General features: G+C 44.2%; 4 protein-coding genes across 4 annotated transcripts; 2 read left to right on the top strand and 2 right to left on the bottom strand.

The window, feature by feature from the left end:
* Positions 1-3,484: 3,484 nt before the first annotated feature.
* Positions 3,485-5,770, top strand: LOC109405464 (zinc finger protein 271-like). The gene is made up of 2 exons (XM_029862139.2): positions 3,485-3,909; positions 3,970-5,770. The coding sequence occupies exons 1-2, from the start codon at positions 3,629-3,631 to the stop codon at positions 5,756-5,758; spliced, it is 2,070 nt and encodes a 689-aa protein (XP_029717999.2). The 5' UTR covers positions 3,485-3,628; the 3' UTR covers positions 5,759-5,770.
* A 115-nt stretch (positions 5,771-5,885) lies between these two features.
* On the bottom strand, positions 5,886-6,643 carry LOC109402435 (huntingtin-interacting protein K). The gene is made up of 3 exons (XM_029862140.2): positions 6,409-6,643; positions 6,220-6,327; positions 5,886-6,157 (listed from the first exon to the last, which is right to left on the bottom strand). The coding sequence occupies exons 1-3, from the start codon at positions 6,568-6,570 to the stop codon at positions 6,062-6,064; spliced, it is 366 nt and encodes a 121-aa protein (XP_029718000.2). The 5' UTR covers positions 6,571-6,643; the 3' UTR covers positions 5,886-6,061.
* Positions 6,644-12,485: 5,842 nt separating this feature from the next.
* Positions 12,486-13,805, top strand: LOC115268757 (zinc finger protein 830). Its single transcript, XM_029876918.2, has 2 exons — positions 12,486-12,757; positions 12,855-13,805. Exons 1-2 carry the CDS (start codon positions 12,615-12,617, stop codon positions 13,705-13,707), a joined length of 996 nt encoding a protein of 331 aa, XP_029732778.2. The 5' UTR covers positions 12,486-12,614; the 3' UTR covers positions 13,708-13,805.
* Positions 13,806-16,653: 2,848 nt separating this feature from the next.
* LOC109402444 (uncharacterized) lies at positions 16,654-18,355 on the bottom strand. The gene is made up of 4 exons (XM_019675132.3): positions 17,715-18,355; positions 17,396-17,648; positions 17,217-17,333; positions 16,654-17,154 (listed from the first exon to the last, which is right to left on the bottom strand). The coding sequence occupies exons 1-4, from the start codon at positions 17,782-17,784 to the stop codon at positions 16,665-16,667; spliced, it is 930 nt and encodes a 309-aa protein (XP_019530677.3). The 5' UTR covers positions 17,785-18,355; the 3' UTR covers positions 16,654-16,664.
* Positions 18,356-20,229: the final 1,874 nt, after the last annotated feature.

Here is a 20,229-nt window from a genome sequence, read left to right as displayed (position 1 = left end):
GCCGTGTATCAGCCCGTATTACGCATTTAAACTGCTTGCTGCCCTACATAAGCAGTTCGAATGCATAGCTGCCTTGAGTTAGCATAAGCTGTGCTGCTCAAAAGCTTTCGGCTGTTAATTAGCATTTCAACTGCTTGAAGTGGTTTCACTTGGGAGCATACAGAATGCTTTTCAACTGCTCTTTAAATGCTAGGAGCAAAAAGGTTGGGAGATATGTTACGCATTTGGCAACACATTTTGTCTCTCTCTTACAGAGCCTATGCTTCTGTTTACAAATTTGTGCATCTTATTTGTTTCTTCATTTTCCCCTACTCATCCAAAAGCACCAAAGAAAACATTACTGCAGCTGGATTGGATTGGGAATTTGTCCATAAAAAATCACCAATTATTTATCATTTCGTCGGAAAATATGTGACGAATAGGTGGATGCTTTGGTGGATCATAGGATTGTTTGAAAGAGGGAAGAAACAATCTTATTCCACAGTTATTTAAAAGAAGGGATCGTAATGCTCTACCACATTGAAATATCTCAATGAAAACAAGTTTTGGATGTTGAATCTGAAGCTGTTATCGAATCATTCTTTATATTGGCGATTAAATCAACGCACGCCACCGGAACAGCTTTAGCATCGTGGAACAGGAGCAACAGAATCCGAAGCAGATATGATTAATCAATCTCCAGATCGTAAGTTCAAACCAGGGGGAGCGACACTAGTTTTGCCAAGCCAAAAAACCTCAAAAAAAGCTGAAAAAAGCTCAAAAAAGTCGCTAAAACCCACAAAAGTTTTGCGGGTTTTGCCGGGTTTTTTCGAATTTTTTTGGCTTTTTTTGGGGTTTTTCGTCTTGGCAAAACTAGTGTCGCTCCCCCCGGTTCAAACCTACATCACTATAAAAATCAGCAAAAAAGTACCACCTAGCACCGGCTGGAATATGGGAGGACGATGAAGCGGGGAAGCAGGCTGAGAGAACGAGAAGCAGACGTCAATCTATTTTTGTTTTTTTTTTTTGCTCGACGAGGCGTTACGCTTCTTTGACATTTCGTCACGACGTTCCTGAAGGGATAGCACTAAGACAGCCCGTTATTTTGCCAAAACCTGCTGTGAGGTAGCACTACAGGCGCATATACGGCTAATTAGCATTAAACGCCTTGTCGTAAAGGCTACTATAATGCTGAAGGAATGCTATTTTAAATGCTTACTGGTTACTTGGGTTGAACCAATTTTAATCTAGATTTGAACTAGTGGCGGCAGCAGCTCGAGCAATTCCCGCAACAGGCAATTTCATGCTAAACAACTAAAAATCACATGGATCTGCTAATTCTCATAACTCTTTTTCATTGAGCAGTGGAATTTCAGCTCAGAATGTTCGGAATCCTTCAGGAATTCGAAAACTAAATTTGGAATTTTCCATCGCCCAAGAGTAAACAAAGCAACCACTAGCGCAGTCTGAAGGCCAACACTGGAAGCTCGCCCCCATTCACTAGTTCAAATCTAGATTTCAAATGGTTCAATTCAAGATAAGATTCTCCAAGTAAGAATTACTTAAATTTGATAATTTTATGACAAATAATGCGGAATATTATTCGGTTGGTCGATTCTACGATAAATAAGCTTTCATTTGACGTGTTCACTTATTGCGTGTGATACAATGCATGAGCTGTACGACTGCACCGAGACTGCACCGAAAATGTGCTTTCTCTGGGGGAAAATGGGTGGAATCTCAGTGATTTTTCAATTGCCTGTTTTCCACAACCCGGGAGCTTCTTGACAGCTGCCGAACAACGTCAGCGTACCTAAAAATTTTGGTCCGGGTGGTACTGTCAGATTCAAAGCGGCAAGCGCTACTTTTGAAAAGGACGAAACCCGACAATAACAAACCGAACAAAAAATATTGAAACATTAAACAGAAACCTTTATTTGTTGTTTTCGTTTTTTTGTGGTAGATAAATGCAAATTAGGTGCGGAATAATGAATTTGTTTATTAGAAGCGAAAATTATATCTATAAAACAAGTAAAGGCAAAGTAATCAGCTTTCATAAAATTAATAAGAAACTCATGTTTTCTTCTAGTGCGGTTATTAAGCACCAGCAAGTAATAAATTAGGTTACTTATGCTAACATTTTACAGCTACATATCTGGTGGCCAAGTCAAAATGGAAGTTAAAAACAATCATTTGCAGATGTTTTTTTTTTCGAGTTTGATCTGCGGTTTGGTCTAGAATGCGCAGTCACCAATTAATATGGAAGACCGTTTAAACATGTGCTTTTATTACATTTCTTACAACAACAAAAAGAAAAATCAAAATAATTTCAATTTAATGAACATTAGTTTTTGCGCTTCTGTTGAATACGTCCTTTTGATACAAAACGCTAGCCTCTTGTTGGCTTCCACTCACCACGAAACAAAAAGATGTTTTCGCATGGACAAAAACTGTTGCGCCAGTGAAGGATGGACCCGTTGTTTACGAACAGTAGCGACATCTTCGATTTGCAAGTAGGTACGCGAAACTGAGCTCATCTGTCAAGTTACGGGGGGGTTTTCCATGACAAAAACGCATTTTTCAATGCTTTTAAAGTCCATGTTATCAGGTTATATTACGGAAAGCTGTTTACCATCTTTTTCGGGACAATATTTGCCTAAAAAATACGTCGTTTTAATGAATTTCGAAATGGTTCAAATTAAGATTACAATTTGACTAGTTCCAAGTTTGATTTCTTACCCTACATGAAGCTTCCCTCAGGAGTTCACGGCGGAGAAGGTCGAGTCTGTCATCTGCGAAAAAGCCTGGATTGAAGCAGTCGGCGAGAATGTGGAATCGGAAGCTGAACGAAGTACTCCTGCAGAGTGGTTTCAAACCAGCTGAATCGGACCCTTGCTTGTACACTACCCGTCATAAGTACGGACTCATAAAAAGTATTGCAACAATATTGCATCACCCTGACTCACCTCGATATCTCAAAAACCAGAACACATACAAAAATGCCGCCTTAAGAAAAATTGTTGATTTTGAATAACTTTGCTGAAGACAGCATCTTTGTAAGTCCTAAGGTTTTGAAGATATTGAAGTGAGTCAGGGTGATGCAATATTGTTGCAATACTTTTAGTGAGTCCGTACTTATGACGGGTAGTGTATATACGGATACAGAAGAATCGAGTAACATACCTTCTAGTATCCACTTATCCGCGAGCGGTAATGGCGGCGGCGGGCACAACTAAACCGATTCGAATTTTGACGTTTCTTGGGGATCGCATTCGGTTGGCGTCACCGATCGGTGGGTGAAGGGGTGAGGAGAATGAAATTGTTTTGACTTTCCCCCAACAAACGTCAAAATCCAAACCGGTTGGCTATGCCCGCCGCCGCCATTACGGCTCGCGAATAAGTGGATACGTAGATGACATGCTATGACACGTCTAGTGTGCTGCCATCATGCCGATCAACTGACCGGCTGAGCGCTCTAATAATTCATCGCATACAAATTTATTTACCAACAAAGGCACGTCATAATCGCGGAAGCAACTCATTCAGCCGATTTTTGTGTTTAGCTTCAAAATTTCGTAGTTTTATTTACGATTATTACTAGGTTTATGATTAGTTCGATCGGTGAGCGGTCAGCTAAATCGAACCGCAAATGCAGTGTCGCTTTTGTCCATCCTGCAAAGAAAGCGGCGTAGGAACGGAAGATGCTGCTGGTGGCGGCGACTACATCTCCCTCCACGAACCGGCTGATTTCGCAAATGGCATTCCTTTGGCGGAAGTTGTACTCGAACTATGCTCCGGTCCAGCACCGAATGAGGACGACAAGGATGCCGACGTTGGTCCACAACAGATCTGCACGGAGCGGTGTCTTCCGAGGTTGAGGGATTGTTTCCTGTTCCGGCAGCAGGTTCGCCAGGCAGAGGAACGGTGGAGGTGAGTGATTTTTGGGAGGAAGCGGTAGTTGGTAACTAAAGAATGTCCGCTTTTTTGCAGGACAAATGAGAAGATCAATCTGAAAATTGAAATCTACGACAACGAGGATGGCAGCAGCGAGTACGAGACGGAATTTCTCGTTTACGAAGAGGAGGTTCAGGGGGAAGCTGAATCCGTACAAGGAAGCAAGGATGAAGCGGAGAGTTTTGTGCTACCCCCGAAGGAGATGATTCGAACTCGTTTGGAGTACAACAACTTCGATTACATTGAGTTTGAAGGTGAAAAGTGCTGCGGATGTGAGGCATTTTTGGCGAGTAGGGAAGATTTGGAAGCGCACGTGGAGAAAGTACATCGGAATTGTGATCAGACAGGCGAAGGCCGAGAATGGCACTGTTCGACGTGTGGAAAGGGCTATGACGGCGAGGGAGACTTGGGAAAGCACCAGCAGCAGTTTCAGTCGAAGCATATTTTCCTCTGCAAACTGTGCTTGGCGGGATTTTACTGGAAGGATGAATTTATGGCTCACGTGGATGACCATCAACGGGAAGACGATGAGTACGAACCGAGCAGTTCAACAAGCCATGCAGAGTTGGATGAACGGCCGACTACCGACGGTGACGACGATGTTCAAATGAAGGACAAAGTTGATCGCAAACGGCATGGGCAGCGATTTTTGTCCAAACTTCCGGACCAGAGCCTCCTAAGTTCGGTGGACGATTACGAGCAGTATCAGATCATTCACGTGGACGACGCAGAACGGTGCTGCGGATGCGGAGAGTACTTTGGGTCTTTCGAACAGCTGATGGACCACGCTCGGCAGAAACATCAGAGTGGACAAGAAGTGACGGAAAACGGAACATTTTGCGAGATTTGCTTCGAAACTTTTAAGGCCCCTTGGGCTCTGAATGCTCACAAGTCGCACTGCCGCTACGTCAAAGAGCTGTTCTACTGCAAACTGTGCCAAGCTGTCTACGTAAAAAAGTTCCATCTGATGAAACATTTTGCGAGTACGCCTGGTCATACGGCTATCACTGGAATTGTGAACAATTCCGAGGCTGTAGCAACTTCAGAACCACCTGCAGAGGTCAAAACCAAATTCTGCTGCTGCTTCTTGAAGTGTTCTGAAATGTTCAAAACAGAGAAGGATCTCCTCATACACGTAGACGAATTCCACGCCCCACGACGCCAACTAAACAAAACCGAACGTCCTAGCGAGAGCCACGTCTGCTCTGTCTGCGAGCGATCTTTCGCATCCCGGCATCTTCTCATTCTGCACCGGAATCGTTCCGCCATGAAAAAGCACATGTGCAGCTTCTGTGCCGAATCTTTCATCCTTCCCAGCAAGCTGCGGGAACACGAACTCCTCTTCCACTCCGGACCGGCTCCTGCGCATTCCTGTGACGTCTGCGACAAATCCTTCCGCACCAAACATCTGCTCAAATCCCATCGGCAAACACACGACCAGGAGCGGAACTTCCCCTGCGACCAATGCTCGGCCGTCTTCCGAGTTCGGCCGCAGCTCACAAAGCACATCCGCGGCGTTCACCCAACGTGCTTCCCCTACCATTGCGCATTCTGCGAGAAGAAATTCTCCACAAAACCGAAACATGACCTGCATCTACGGTCCCACACGGGGGAGAAGCCCTATCCCTGCCGGTACGACTGCTGCGAGCGACAGTTTGCCCACGTCAGCGACCGGAAGCGACACGAGATGGCCGTGCATACGAGCGAACGGCCCTACCAGTGTGAGCAGTGCCCGGCGGCGTACATCCGGAAGCGAGAGTTGGTGGTGCACCAGCAGAGACATAGGATACGGGTGGCAAATATCGGGAATGTGGTGGAAGGTTAGATATTGTGTCCGAAACGAGCGTAATTCATTTCCAGGCCTCAAAACTGTTCAGAGGGCATTCAATAAAAGGCAAGCAGAAAGAAATTACAAGGACAATTTTCTTTCCATAGAATTGGTGCGCCGTGACTTCAATTTACCTACTGATGTATTGTTGGCATCGACCTGTCCCATGTCCCAGAACAAAAGCAGATTGATCCTGGGCGAATTGTTTTGCTCCACCGGATGAATCCCCCCTCGAATGGTGCCGGTAAGAAAAGATTCCTCGTAGCAATAAAACCCCCGACTTACAGAATGGCTTTCGCACTAGTTGGTCAGCGCCTCCAGGGCTGCAACAACATCCCCCCGATGTACCCGCAACGTTTCTTCTGCCTTTTGCCGGGAGATTTCCATTTCTCGGATCTGAAATCGGTTTAAGAAATTTAATCGACACTCGAATCATGAAAACATCAACCAACACTCACAATCAGCTCGATGTCTTCCTTCTTGACTTGTACCTTCTGCAGTTCCTGTTCTTTGGCTAGTTTCTCTTCGTTCTCCTTGTTCCGCTTCTCCTCAAACATGCTAACGGCCTGGAAACAGAAAAAAAATAAGTCAGTATTTCCAATCATCCCAAACCTGCATTCTGCAGGTTATGTTCTGCCTCCTCTTACATTGGTGATCTCCTTGGAGCTGATTTCTTTTTCCTCGGCATAGTCGGTGACGCGTTCGAGGTCGGCCGCACCGCTATCGTGTTTGGAGGCTTTTTTCTGCTTCTGCTTGTCGGCGGCGGTGGTCGTCTCGTCGACGCCGTTCACTTCCTCCGGGTCCGGCATGGTCGGTCGTTTATCTCCGTTTGGGTCAGAGGGAACACAAAATTCAGGAACAGGCTAATTACGACGGCGAAACACTTCGTGCACCACGCACCGCTCGCGAGTAGAATCTGCGATTGTTGTTCTGCGTGCTTGACATGCGATGTTTTCCGCGCAGAAGTGTGCGATTCGTCTGTCAAAAATCAAATGCGTTACAAACGTTACACACCTCGTTTTCCAGCAGCGTTGCCAGCAATCACGCTTTTAACCCCACGTCTCTACTAGGGGGACGGTCAAAAATTACGTCCAGCATTTGGAGGAGTGGGGGGGTCTAGAAAGTGTGACAGTACGTGTATAAGGTAGGGAAATAGCGTGACAGAGGGGGGTCTAGAGTTCCCGAAAAACGATGGACGTAATTAATGAACCTTCCCTAGACAGAAATGTCTTGCTATTCTGCTGCCAGAAAAAGAAAACGTAACAGAAATGATCAACACCGCTGCTTTCCATCACGGAGAAAAAACTATGTATTATTATGTTTCCAGTTCAAAACCGAATTAGCGACATTTTTTCTTTGACTTCCGCTGCTTTTGTCTTGCGTTAAACACAATGTCGGAAGTGGGGCGCTGTATTGTACACCTGATGCTCTATACAGCGCCCCAGTTCCGACATTGTGTTTAACGCAAGGCAAAATCAGCGGAAGTCAAAGAAAAAATGTCGCTAATTCGGTTTTAAACTGGAAACATAATACAATACGGTAATAATGGTAACTATGTAATACAATACGGTTTGTTTTTGATTCAGATAAACAGTAAAATATTAGGTGAGTTCAATCAGGCAGTAAAATTAAACTGATATTTTGTTTGGAGAGGAAACAACCAATTATTTGGTTTGAAACTGATCAGAACAAACTAAACTTTGGTTTGTTTCTGCCACCGAGCCACCTGATTCTCTTTGTCTGGTGTGGTTCTGATATGAGATTCATTTTACACTAATGGTTTGATTAGCTCGATCTGCAGCCATATTCCAGAATTGCTGCTGCGTGATTGATCAAAATTTGATTTAAATCCAAATCCTGACTGCATCAGAGAAGAGAAATGACCAAGTAAGTTGATTCTTACTTTAAATTTGTCTGAATTCTAATTGTAATAGGCACATTTTTTCAGCATTACAAAATGCCACCTCTCACGTTATAAAAATGCTATCTTGCACGTGGAGCAGAGCCCGATTCTTGGATTGTCTGATTCTCGGAACCACAAAAAGTCTGAATGGAAGAAGCATCTAGGGTGCTATTACACTCTTTGCCCAGACGCCAAACATTTGACCACTTTTGACAGATAAATTTTGGCAGGTTGTTTGGCTCTGTTTGTCCCTATTCGTTTTTCGAGAGTGAAAAATATTTTTGTTTACCAAGTACACCTTGGTCAAAATTTAACTGTCAAAAAAGGTCAAATATTTGGCATTGGTCAAAGAGTGTCATACTAGCTCAACAACAAAGGAAACAGTGCATAAACAAACCGATTAGTCGAAACACCACCCCAAAATAACGCTCCGTTACTGGAAAACTGTAGCGGCGACATCAACCAATGTATGCTGAAACCGGTGTGCATATTTTGTGGTGGGACAATTATGGGTGCTAGTACACTCTTTGCCCAGACGCCAAATATTTGACCACTTTTAACAGATAAATTTTGGCAGGTTGTTTGGCTCTGTTTGTCCCAATTCGTTTTTCGAGAGTGACAAATATTCTTGTTTGCCAAATATTGACCGTCCAGTTCCAAACTGTTCACGACCGTTCGAAACAGTCGGCGTTTCAAACGGTCGGTGAAACAGTCGGTGACGGATTTGACAGCAGAAATGAGCGAGAAAGATTTCGCGCGCAAACGCGTTTTCAAAAACATTCAATTGGTGGAACAAGGACAGCTAACCGGTCGTCCTGATCAGCTGTTGCCGGCAGCCAAGCCGCCAGCTTTTTGGCGCGGAAGTCGGGGGGTGTTCAGATGTAATGTTTATCACCCAACAAATTTATGAAATTTTTTTTTTTTCGCAATAAACGTTTTAAATGTTTTAAAGTGAGGTTTAATAAATGCAATTTATAGTATTTCCAGGATAATTGCCAATGTTTGTTATTCTGAAAACCTATACGTTTGAAATAATGATGTGCTTGAACAAAGTTGCTGATTAATTGGTTTCTGTAGAATACATCGAGAATCCCCTCGATATTCGACGACTGTTCTGAACAGTTTCACAAACAGTCGGGATAATCCAACTTTGAACTGAATACACAATACACCTTGGTCAAAATTTAACTGTCAAAAGTGGTCAAATATTTGGCATTGGTCAAAGAGTGTCATACTAGCTTATGTTTGCCTGTGCGTCGTATTTGGCGCAAGATCGTCAATAATACCCCAGACAGACATGTGATACGAGTGTGATTCCTGTACAACGGTACGCAGTGTCATGAAAATTCTAACAAGACTGACTTGAAGTGAGAGAATTTTCAGTATGGCACTCATTTCAAGCGCAATTGTACAGTGATTCTTGTATCACATGTGTGTCATAAGTATAACACGGGAAATCTGAACACAAACCACTACCACACAGGAATTTGGATTGGTCAATTTGCCAATTGTCTGTACATGGTGCTTTCGCCATTCGAATTTGACCGCCCGTTGGGTCAGTCGTACTGTCTAGCGGTGTCGTAACATACTCCAGCCCGTAACATCCAGTAACGAACGACATTTTGGATTTACTATCACCTTTTGCCTCCGCTACAGTTTTCCGATAAGCTATTTCATTCTTTTTTCTACCATAAGCTCTGTTACAATCAACATACCTGATTTTGTTCCCAACCCTAGCCTTAGCTAATACATTAACATTTTGCTTTTCTTGAGTATTGTACATTCGTTCTTGATCTTCTCTTCATCCTTTGTTCTTTTTTGGTTTCTATTAAACTCAGTGACTTTCCCTTTGAGATTCTCTTTAAAAACTTCCTTATGAAAACCGAGGTAATTGTTTCTCTTCACTGAAACTTCTTGTATAGGGCCGTATACCGTCCATCCTAACTTAATCTTAACCGCTATCGGCTCGGCCGCACCACGGATCCTTGAGTAAATCGGAGCAAAGAAATGTATATTATTTACTCCGATGAGTATCTCCGGCCGACCACTGTAGGACGATATAGGAATTCCTCGCAAGTGTTCGTACTGATGAAGAAGCGTCTCGGCATTCAATGCTTGTGCTGGTAACCAAGTTCTACAATGAACTTCCAATTCCAGCACCAACTTAGAAAAAAAATCAATGGGAATTTTTCAAAGCGAGAAGGACTATAATTACAAAATTTAAAGGAAAATTCTCCGACATACTTTTTGATTTGCCTGTTGGGAGCTTCTTTAAGCTAACCAACAAACTGCTCGAAGTTTTCTGAAAAAGCAATGACTACTGAGATCACCTACATTTCTTCTGTCACTACTCGTACTCTCTATTTCAAATTCATCATGACCTACTTCTTTCACCTCTTATCTCCTACAATCCCTACAGTTGCTAAGCACGTTGTTTAATATTTTCCTATTAGGGGTTAAATTGTTCTAGGTGTTAACGTCTGTTTGTCTGTGTTTGCATCTTTAAAATTGCGAGGCATATTTTTATGTCGTTTTCGTTTTTGCGGCGGTGCTACACCGCTACACTTTTCGCTGAATAAACCAGGCCCCTGACACGGCCTATATCAATGCATTGGAATCATGGTAGACAGGATGTCCTGGGCGCTAATAAATAGCGTCCACTGTCAAATGCGAAAGTAGCAACAATTTTTTGTTTAACGTTTATTTTGGTTTGTTTATCAATTTTTGGAATCATTTTTTCCACCGCTTATGATCACAAAACACTTCAAACTCGCTTTTATAAAAGAGGAGCATGCGATAAGTTGAATAAAGCAACCCAACAAACACGCATTGTGAATGTGATTTCGTGTTTGACTCACAACATCAAACAAAAGCTGCGTTTGTTGATTACACGCTCGTTTCAATTTGCACGAATATGAGTACCGTCTACCCTCGTTGGTTTGAACGACACCTCATGCAAACCAACGGGGTTCATTTTTAATTTGAACGTCCAGCAACTCTGTTAGCAGAGAAAACCACACTACTGGCAACCTGATTTGGTGTTTTGTTTTGGTTATGTGTTTCGTTTCACACCGTTCCATTGGCAGAATGACGTCTGAACCATTTTTAGTTTTAAGTCTAGTACGCACCTGATAAGAAAAGCACTCCAGAAAAAATCCCTCTAATTACCAAAGGAATTTTAAAAACTGATTAGTATGGGAAGAAATGTCACTTTTCTTTGAGGAATAATTGAACGGAATATTTTTCCGCAAGGAAAAGAATAGAGTTAAAAAACTATAGAGGACGAATGTCGCTGCTGTTCCCTTTGTTCTCTTTCGCAAACATCCCGGGTATCTACCTGTCAAACTGCATACTTTTTCGCTTTGACATTCATATCCCTGCCTATCCCCGCCAGCAAAAGATGTTCCGGCAGCGACGCCAGCGACATTCTTCCTCTATAGTTTATTACCTCTATTAGGAAAAGTGACAGCTCCATTTGATTTGCCCGGCAGGCGTTACGAGCGTCACACAATTTTCATTTCTTTCCAGCTGCGGACCACTCAAGAAATTTTAACAGCGAAATCATTTCTTGACCGTTCCTTGACCTACAGTAGACGTTCGATAACTGCAACATGTTTACGTTTCACTTATCGAATGAAATTCGATAACTGCAACAACTGACAGACGTCAAAGAACTGTCAGTTGCTGCAGAATGCAACCAATATGCATTCGGAAAACATCGCACTGCAACAAAACTGCACGGGGAAAACATCGCATGGCTGTTGACATTTCATTTTGACGGATAGCGGTGCGATAACTGCAAAATTGTTGCACTTAGCGGACTTGCACTTAAAAAGCATTGCAGTTAAACCGTTTGCACCGAGCGAACGTTTACTGTATATTTTTCCACAGTACTTATCAGGTGCGTACTACCCTTTAACCATGTGCAGATTAGAGGGGGTCAAACCTCGGGTCAAACTAAAAAGTGTTCAGATTACATGCGGTCAAACCAACGAGGGTAGACGGTATAAGGCAGTTAGGGAACGTTCAAAAATTACGTCCAACATTTGGGGGAGGGGGGGGGTTCTAGAAAAGTGTGACAGTACGTGTATTGGGTATAGGAAAATTGCGTGACAGAGGGGGGAGGGGGGGGTCTAGAAATCCTGAAAAACGATGGACGTAATATTTGAATCTTCCCTTAGATGTTGGCTACGATAAATTTCATTGATGCCAGGGGCCTGGAATAAACGAACATTTTCAGTGCAGTATTGGTGTGCGTGTATAAACACTAAAATATTGACAACTTTGCAGACGCTGATTGGTGGACACGGTGTGCACCAGCTACACTCCCGATTTTTTTAGTGCTACACTATCATGCGCGGCGCAGAAAAAGTGCTGCACCGGTGTAGCACGAAAATCAAAAACGAACATTTTCGATGCAAAAGTGCTACACCGGTGTAGCTCCACCGCTAACGAAAACGACATAACACGTCGTCCCGAGTCACCTTAAGGCCGGACGGGACGGTGGTTGAATCGTCCGCCATTGCTCTGTTGCTAGTAGAATGCAAATCTCAACTTCTACTTCATATTATTGACTAGAAATTTGATCGTTCATTTGCTCACTTGTGGTGCACAATCGATTAAAGTTTCAGCTACGTCAATGCAGTGGAAATTGATATTTGCTTCTTCAAAATCGCGAGGCAAATTGTTAGAAAGAGAGGGAAGATAGGAAAAATTACACGTCGTCCCGTGCGGCCTTAAGTGTGTTACGACTCTCAAGTTTCAACGAACGTATGTGTAACGAGCGTAACGTCTGCTTTTGTAAATAGAAAGTGACAGACAAGAATGTTGTTTTTTTGTGGAAAAAGTAAATAAACTGTCTCGATCGGAAAAGTTTTCGCGATTTCCTTGGTTTTTAACGTAATTAAATAAATTTAAAATCGTAAGTTTAGTGCAAAACCCACCTCGAAAATGTCGGCGGCATTCAAGTTGGCGAAAAAGAAATACACGCAGCAAGATCTGCGTCGTATTATGCACGAAACGAAGGCGAGCGGCGCCGGTGGCAAATCATCACAAGATTCCGCTTTCAAGCGGATCGAATCACCTCTGGCAAAATATCCTTTCTAAAATATCATTAATTTTATCTTAATATGACGTTATTTTTACTTGAAATCATTTTCCTTAACTACACTTATCCTTATCGATCTCCACGTACAACGAAGCAGGTCAGCTAACGTGCATTCTGTGCAACTCGGTCGTCCGCTCGGAAGCAGTCTGGAAGGTCCATATCAATTCGAAGCAGCACAAGGAAAACATAGAACAGGCCAAAAAGCTGAAGGAAAAGGTTGCAGAAGCACCCTCGCCTATTCAAAGTCAGACACCACCCGTCACCGTTCAACCACCAGTGGCCACCTCCTTCAAGCGACCTTCCTCGCCGACACCCGCGGACTCCGGAACCGGAAGCAAGCGAATCAAGGGAATCCTCAAGAATTCCACCTCGGACCAGAAGCAATCCCTCCCGTCGGACTTCTTCGACTCGGGCAGTACCAAAATCAACAAAGATCTGGTAAACATCCGGCTTCCGACGACGAAGAGGGCAAACGCCGAAGAAGCGGAACCAACGGCGCAGGAACCTCCCCCGGACGAGGAGAAACTGCCCGAAGGCTTCTTCGACGATCCGAAAGCGGACGCTAAGGCGCGCAACATCGAGTACAAGGACCCCAACGACGAAGAGTGGGAACGGTTCCAGCGGGAGATCAAGGAGGCCACCACCGAATCGTTGGCCATCATCAACGAGGAACAGGAAGAATCGACGGCCGAGCGGCAGATCAGCGAAATCGACGAGCAGATCCGGAACTGGTCCCGGGTGTTGAGCCTGGAGCGGAAGAAAGAGGCGGTCCGGCAGAGGACACTGACGGCGATGGAGGTGGGCGAGCAGCTGCAGCAGCAGCAGCAGCAGGCCGTGAAGGTGAAGAAGGAAGAAGCGGACGATAGCGATGAGGAAGGGGACGATGCAGAGTTCGACGAGTTTCCCGACTGGAGGGCGAAGAAGTCGTTCAAGTAGGAGGGATGGTGCGGGTGGGTAAGTGATTTTGTTAATGTGTATTTCCGCGAAGAATATGAGGTTGAGTTGTATAATGGTAATAATATGGAAATTCACTGCGTATGTGAGAATATCATTAGTCCTTTGGGCGATCTTTCACAGAATTTAGGGATTGATTATAACATAATCAACGCTTATTGCGACCGTTGCAACGGTCCCATAGGACCTGATGAATAACGGTTCGCCAAATTAAAAATGCAAAACTTTCGATATAAGACAAGTTAACGAGGGAAAAGGTGGAATAGAATAGCGTTTGGCAAGAGGTCTTGGCGAACAGGTGCAGGTAAGAGCTCTAACGGCGGAGACGACACTTCAGTGTAAAAACATGTACGAGATCACCGACGCAGAAGAGCTCGCAGCCGCACTTGAAACATCAGTGTGAGGTAGATGCACCATACCGTAAAACGGGGCGAATAGAAACACCTTCCAGCATACTTAGGCAAGTATCTCTGGAACCGTGCGTAATAAAGTCAGTTGCAAGGCTCTTAACTTTGGGTCCCTCCTCCCTCTTTAATTGCTGTAATTATTATTCAAAACTAATATTGATTTCGTTAACTTATTTGAAAAAAGGTTGCTTGTTTCTATTCGCCCCGCAATGGGGCGAATAGAAACAGCTTTAAACAATTTTCGATATTTTTTCCAATTTCAGGACAGAAATAACTTTTAATTCAATTAAAACTCTAACATTAGATTATAATGATTCACCTAGTGAAGAAAAAATTGTCGAATGTCGAAAAATACTTTAGTCTGTTAATACATACCAAATCGATAAAACGCAATTTCAATGGCGGAAGTTTTTTTGCCTCTAAATCGATACTTTGCTTTTGAAAATTTTCACAAAAAAATTAACGGAATTATCATCCCAAAAAAGGTTTATTGAAACACTAGTAGCATCCAACTAGCTAATAAAATTAAGTTTTGATGAATTTTAAAACATAATCGCCATCTTTTTTACAATAAGTTATTTGTTTCTATTCGCCCCATTGTTTCTATTCACCCCGTTTTACGGTATGCATCGATTCGCTTGCGAAAGAGTCCCGCAGGCACGCATATCGCCACGATCATGTTCCCTGTCGGAAAGATGAACAAGGCGACTGCTGTAGATCAGAGTAGGGTGATCAGTGTGTCCGCTCAGCATGTATGCGCCGCTAGAGGCGTGTTTCAAGTGCTTCGGGAAAGACACAAATCGTGTTAAGCCCCGACAGGAGCAGACTTTGCAGGAAAAGCGAGAAGGGTTGTCCGCGATCGAGGTGGCTAAGCAGCAGCTTGGCAAAATCATCGACTTAGCGACCACGAATTCCAACATAAGTAAGGACCTGAAAAAGGCCCTGTTGCGACTTCGTTAGTCGATGGATGATGTCAAGCAGGATCAGGTGCGACTCGTGAAGACTGCAGCAACGTCCGAACCGGCGAAAGTAAATGTTACGAAGTCCACCCAGACGGAGGCCTTTGCTTTCGCAGGAAGTCCAAAAGGTGTAGCGGACGCGACTGCTTGTGATAAGCACTCGCAGAAGCAGGTGAGGCAGCCGTCAGGTGAGGAGCTATCTGGCGGTGCCCGCAACGCTAGGAAAGTATTAGCCCCGAAAGTCGGCAGTCGGACCCCAGCCAGGCGTCTCGGAAAGCTGGGAAGGGTTGGCCTGAAAAGGCTGGCCCGTCCCGGAAGGATGGGGACAAGGGGTTGCGACCGTTTTCAGGTCCTGAGCAACCACAGAGCAGGGTGAACCAAGGGGAGGACCCCCCCCCCCCCCCTTGGACGAATGTCGAGCGGAAGAGGAAGAAAAACCGCAGGTCGAGGAGAACAGGAACGCCAAACCAAGGAGGCGTAAGAGAGTAGGTGCCAAGCGCGAGAGAAGCGACGCGCTCGTCATCAAGACCGAACAGTTTAAGTACTCGGACGTCTTGAAGGCGATGCGAAGTAACACCAAGTTTGTTGAATCTGGGAGCTGGTGTGCGCCGGGATAGAGGCGAGAGCTCTTACAGCAGAGGCAACTTAGAAGATGAAGAACCCAGACGAGGTCGCCGAAGGGGAAGAGCTCGTCACGGCACTGCGGCAACAGTGCGACATGCAGGTGAACACCGCAGCCGTTCGGCCACGGAGGGGGCCAACAGGGACACAGGTAGCCTCAGTTCAGCTACCTGTGGTGGACGTGATAAAAGTCCGTTAAAGTAATGCCATCGAGCCATCGGAGGTTTGTTTCAGGTGTCTGGAACCAGGTCACAAGTCATGGGATTTCAAAGGCCCTGACAGGAGCAAACTGTGTAGGAGATGCGGTGCCGAAACCATAAGGCACAAGGCTGCACAATTCATCCATTTGTTTGATTTGTACCGAGAAATCCGTGAACAACAGGCGCCCAACGGGTGGTCCAAGGTGCCCGGCCTTTAAAAAAGCCGCAGTGAACAACTCACAGTGAAGGTAACGCAAGTGAATCTGAACCACTGTGACGTAGCTCAGTTTCGGTTTTGTCAGGCGGTTTCTGTGAGTTGGTAACGGATATCGCTATCATAGCGGACAGCGTTAGCTGAGCCGCCATGGAGTATGATACACTCAATTGCGGCTCAGCTAACGCTGTTGAACGATTTTTGTTTCGACTGCTCGAGTATAGTCTCGGATAGTCTCAACTAGTAGTCTCGGATAGCCTATGTCGGATACTGAACAGTTGCTTCCAGGGCGCGACACCGAGGAAGGAGTGAGGTCCTTACAACAGTGATCAACCGAAGCTTGAAGCGGTTCGAGAGTATCCACAGGCTGATGTGCCTTAGGGTGGCCAGCACACACCGCACGGTCTCAAACGTGAAGACCATGTTACACTTGCACTATAGGTCTTATAGGAGAAAGCTGTATTGTTTAACACACTGCTTGGTATGATCCCGTAACAGTAGGCATTCTTTCCATAATGTGCTCAACCTTCCCGCTGTCCTAAATGTGTATTGTCTTATCCTTAGCATTGTTGACTAGATTAATATCAGAACCCCCCTCAACCTTCCCATCATGTTCGAAGGCTCCATTCACGACACCGGTGTCGCCCGCGTCTGCACTGTCGTCTGCAGTTTGCCGCAAATCTATGATCGCTACCCGTGAGTTCGGGTGCGCCGGTTCACTCGAATACGGTGGCGGGAAATCGACCAACGACGCCACATCGCCATCGTACGCCGGTGGCGGAGCTCCGATTATGGGATCGGGTCGCCCTTGCGGGTTTACCGGCGTCGTGGCCACGGCAGCTCGTGGTCGATCTCCTGAACCATCGGCGGCTTGCTCCCGTTGATGAAATTCGTAGTTATGGCGCGTTTCGTACTTCGGTGGACGATCGCGCAACCGTCGAAGCACTCGTATCTGTATTGACGACAGCGATATGCGACTCGAACCGGTCCGACTCAGGTCGTTTCCAAGAGCTGGAAGTCTGTTGTTTCTGTGCAGAGAAAGTAATAAAGTGCTTTGAGCGACAAGAAAGTCAACAAGGATTAAGCGTACCTTGACCGTGCCCGAAAAGTTTTATACATTAGCGTAGCCAATGCAGAAATGCCGATCACCATGGCGGTCGCCAGCGCTACTTGTGCTGCAGTCAGAAAGAACAGCGAAGTCTGTGCGCTGGATAGAAAGATTCCATTGAAGCGAACGTTGATTGTTTTGTGATCTGCTCAACTACTCACATACATTCTCCGCTTTGATCCATGTAGCAACGCTGACATCGTCCTCCGTAGCAAATTGCCTCTCCAAAACAACATCCAGTGCAAGCCTGGCCTTCCATTGGGCAAATGTGGCAGTAACCATCTTCTCTTTGCTCTAAGTTGGGCTTACACTCGCATCGGTCGTGTATGCAGTCCTGAGTTGTAATACTGCACGTCGTTTCGCCGCACTGTATTGTATTGAAGAGTTCCCAGCTTGGCGTAGTCGCCTCCGTCACTACAAACATAAATCGAAACGTAATACCCATTTGCTTGTTACCAGTTGGTCTCGCTAATCTAATACCATTATACGCGTATGCCACAGCCAACTTCACGATCCCTAAGGCTCCCCACAACACTACAACGTTCCACATATTGGTGTTCTTGAGTTCAACTCAGTTCGCTGAACATGCTTTATCTACTTGCAAATCCACTATGATTCTTCCCAACAATGCGAAAAACCACCTATTTCGTTGATCTGACACAAACCATTGGCCCGATTACAACCAATTCAGTCCTTTACGCCGCTTCCGATAAGATTGACTCCGCTTATCTAGCTGAAGCCATATACGAAATGCAATGGAGATAACGATTTGTCTTCCATCCAATACACCCCTCCAGGCAAAACAACACTAATCGGCGCGCCATTCTCGCCGATGCGGCATCAAAACATGTTGGGAGGCCGCGTGGCACGCCGCTATTCAAATTCAAATTTTCGTCATCAGCTACTCAACATGACCGCGGCGTATTTCAGAGACACGGGAGCCAAGCTGCTGTGCCGATTGACACGTTTCTGCACTTGTTGCCAGTTCTACACTGATGTCTCCCGAAGGGTTGAAATCGGTGAAACTTTACTCCTGCGTATAGATAACACCATAACGAGTATGTACTCTCATGGAGCCTTATCAGAACAGGCAAAAGACCGATGATGACAACGACTAGACGGTGGCGACAACGAATACTGGGACAGGTATTTGTCTGCGTTTCGGGAAAATGTCCCGATGGAGCAAACTGATAAGATAGCTCCCGGACTCTCTTTTTCTCTGAAGATTCTCCGTGAATGTGCGAGCACCTTTCTTATCGCAAATAACGAACTATGGATACGAAAATGTTGGGCAATTGCATATGTTATGTGCCAGGTTAATCGACTATACATCACTAAATAATTATTAATGTGGGCACGTCTCGTGGGTTGGCCGATGGTTACAACAATATCAGTTACAATGACGAATCGATCACTTAACCATGCGAATTAATCATGGTACTTCAGTAAATTACGAATTCACGTACGAGTCCACGTTACCTATGACGTTATGATCCGTTGTTGCATGTCATCAATGTTATCGACTAAGTGAAGTGGATGAACAATGTGATTTTATAGCTTGCATATAACTGTGTATTGAAACTATTGATAAAATGAGTTGAAGAAATGCAGACAAGTCTTCATAAAGACAATACAAAATGGACTGATCACAAATGCAGCGATTGTCAATAGGGTCCTAAAATTAAAGACGAAATCTCGCTTATATTGAATAATACAATCAAGCATGGTATTCTAATCGGAATTGTACTTTACTCGAACTTGAAAAACAAAGGAATAATGAGAAAATTCGAAATAAGTAAAATGATAAATAGTTCTACTTTGACATTTGAGGTCAACCTTGTGTGACTGACCTCGACATTTTTCGCACTGGGATTTCAAAAATGTTCCTATCTGACATACACGGCGAAAAAAAATCACTCAAAGTATGTGTTATAAGCTAGGGACGAGACAAAAGGCTAAAAAAATAAAAATTATATATTTTCAACTACGGTTTATAAAAACGTCAAAAAATGAGTAAATATGTACTCTTGAACCATATATTGTGGTTTAAAACAAGAATCTCGATAGGACTTTAGGAGCCTATTTAATTTTATGTATTTTAACTTGTGCTTTAGCTTAATTGACCGCCCGTAGATACTACATACTCTAGATCGCCGCAGCTATACAGTAGTATGGGACAAACATCAAATTCTCGCTCCAGTCGACTTTTTTTATTCCATCTAGGTCCCATATGAACTTACAAAATTTCAGCGCAATCGGTGAAACTATAATTTAGCGCAAGCGGTTCAAAGTTTTCATAGGATTTACTATGGGAAAAGTAACACTTTTAGATAAAAAATCCCAGAGGGCGCCCCTTATTTCCTTAATTCAAATCGATCAACGTTTCTTGTAGAAAAATCATTTATGAAACTTTCTTTCGAAGACCGCAAAACAATTGGATGCTTGTGAAAAAAGTTATTGATTTATTACCGACTAGTGATCCAACGAACGGCTTTTTGTTTTGTTTTATTAGCAGCACTGTAGCTGCTGCCTTGGCTGCTGCTGTTTCTGGGGGTGGTGATTCCTCCCGCCACCCCATGCAACAACGGCAGCAGCAGTGCTGCTGATATAGCAAAACAAAAAGCCGTTCGTTGGATCACTAGTCGGTAATAAATCAATAACTTTTTTCACAAGCATCCAATTGTTTTGCAGTCTTCGAAGGAAAGTTTCATAAATGATTTTTCTACAAGAAACGTTGATCGATTTGAATTAAGGAGACAAAGCGCGACCTCTGGGATTTTTTTATCTGAAAGTGTTACTTTTCCCATAGTAAATCCTATGCAAACTTTGAACCGCTTGCGCTAAATTATGGTTTCACCGATTGCGCTGAAATTTTGTACAATTCATATGGGACCTAAATGGGATCTAAAAAGTCGACTGGAGCAAGGATTGATTTTTTCCATACAAGCGTGTCCCATACTACTATACAGTATACACTCACACAAGGAACCATTGA

This window comes from Aedes albopictus, chromosome 1 (assembly GCF_035046485.1).
Source record: "Aedes albopictus strain Foshan chromosome 1, AalbF5, whole genome shotgun sequence".
NCBI lineage: Eukaryota > Metazoa > Arthropoda > Insecta > Diptera > Culicidae > Aedes > Aedes albopictus.
The sequence above is the reverse complement of the archived record's forward strand: the minus strand, read 5'-3'. Positions and strand labels throughout refer to the sequence as shown.

What these genes read in the sequence shown, in the direction of transcription:
- LOC109402444 (XM_019675132.3), bottom strand. Translation starts at nt 17,784, where the DNA reads ATGTGGAACGTTGTAGTGTTGTGGGGAGCCTTAGGGATCGTGAAGTTG. An exon ending in GATCAAAGCGGAGAATGTAT is followed by an intron (nt 17,334 to 17,395) that starts GTGAGTAGTTGA and finishes CTTTCTATCCAG; the next exon opens with CGCACAGACTTCGCTGTTCT. An exon ending in ACTTTTCGGGCACGGTCAAG is followed by an intron (nt 17,155 to 17,216) that starts GTACGCTTAATC and finishes TTCTCTGCACAG; the next exon opens with AAACAACAGACTTCCAGCTC.
- LOC109405464 (XM_029862139.2), top strand. Translation starts at nt 3,629, where the DNA reads ATGCAGTGTCGCTTTTGTCCATCCTGCAAAGAAAGCGGCGTAGGAACG. An exon ending in CAGGCAGAGGAACGGTGGAG is followed by an intron (nt 3,910 to 3,969) that starts GTGAGTGATTTT and finishes GCTTTTTTGCAG; the next exon opens with GACAAATGAGAAGATCAATC.
- LOC115268757 (XM_029876918.2), top strand. Translation starts at nt 12,615, where the DNA reads ATGTCGGCGGCATTCAAGTTGGCGAAAAAGAAATACACGCAGCAAGAT. An exon ending in ATCGAATCACCTCTGGCAAA is followed by an intron (nt 12,758 to 12,854) that starts ATATCCTTTCTA and finishes ATCGATCTCCAC; the next exon opens with GTACAACGAAGCAGGTCAGC.
- LOC109402435 (XM_029862140.2), bottom strand. Translation starts at nt 6,570, where the DNA reads ATGCCGGACCCGGAGGAAGTGAACGGCGTCGACGAGACGACCACCGCC. An exon ending in GCTCCAAGGAGATCACCAAT is followed by an intron (nt 6,328 to 6,408) that starts GTAAGAGGAGGC and finishes TTCTGTTTCCAG; the next exon opens with GCCGTTAGCATGTTTGAGGA. An exon ending in AGGAAGACATCGAGCTGATT is followed by an intron (nt 6,158 to 6,219) that starts GTGAGTGTTGGT and finishes AACCGATTTCAG; the next exon opens with ATCCGAGAAATGGAAATCTC.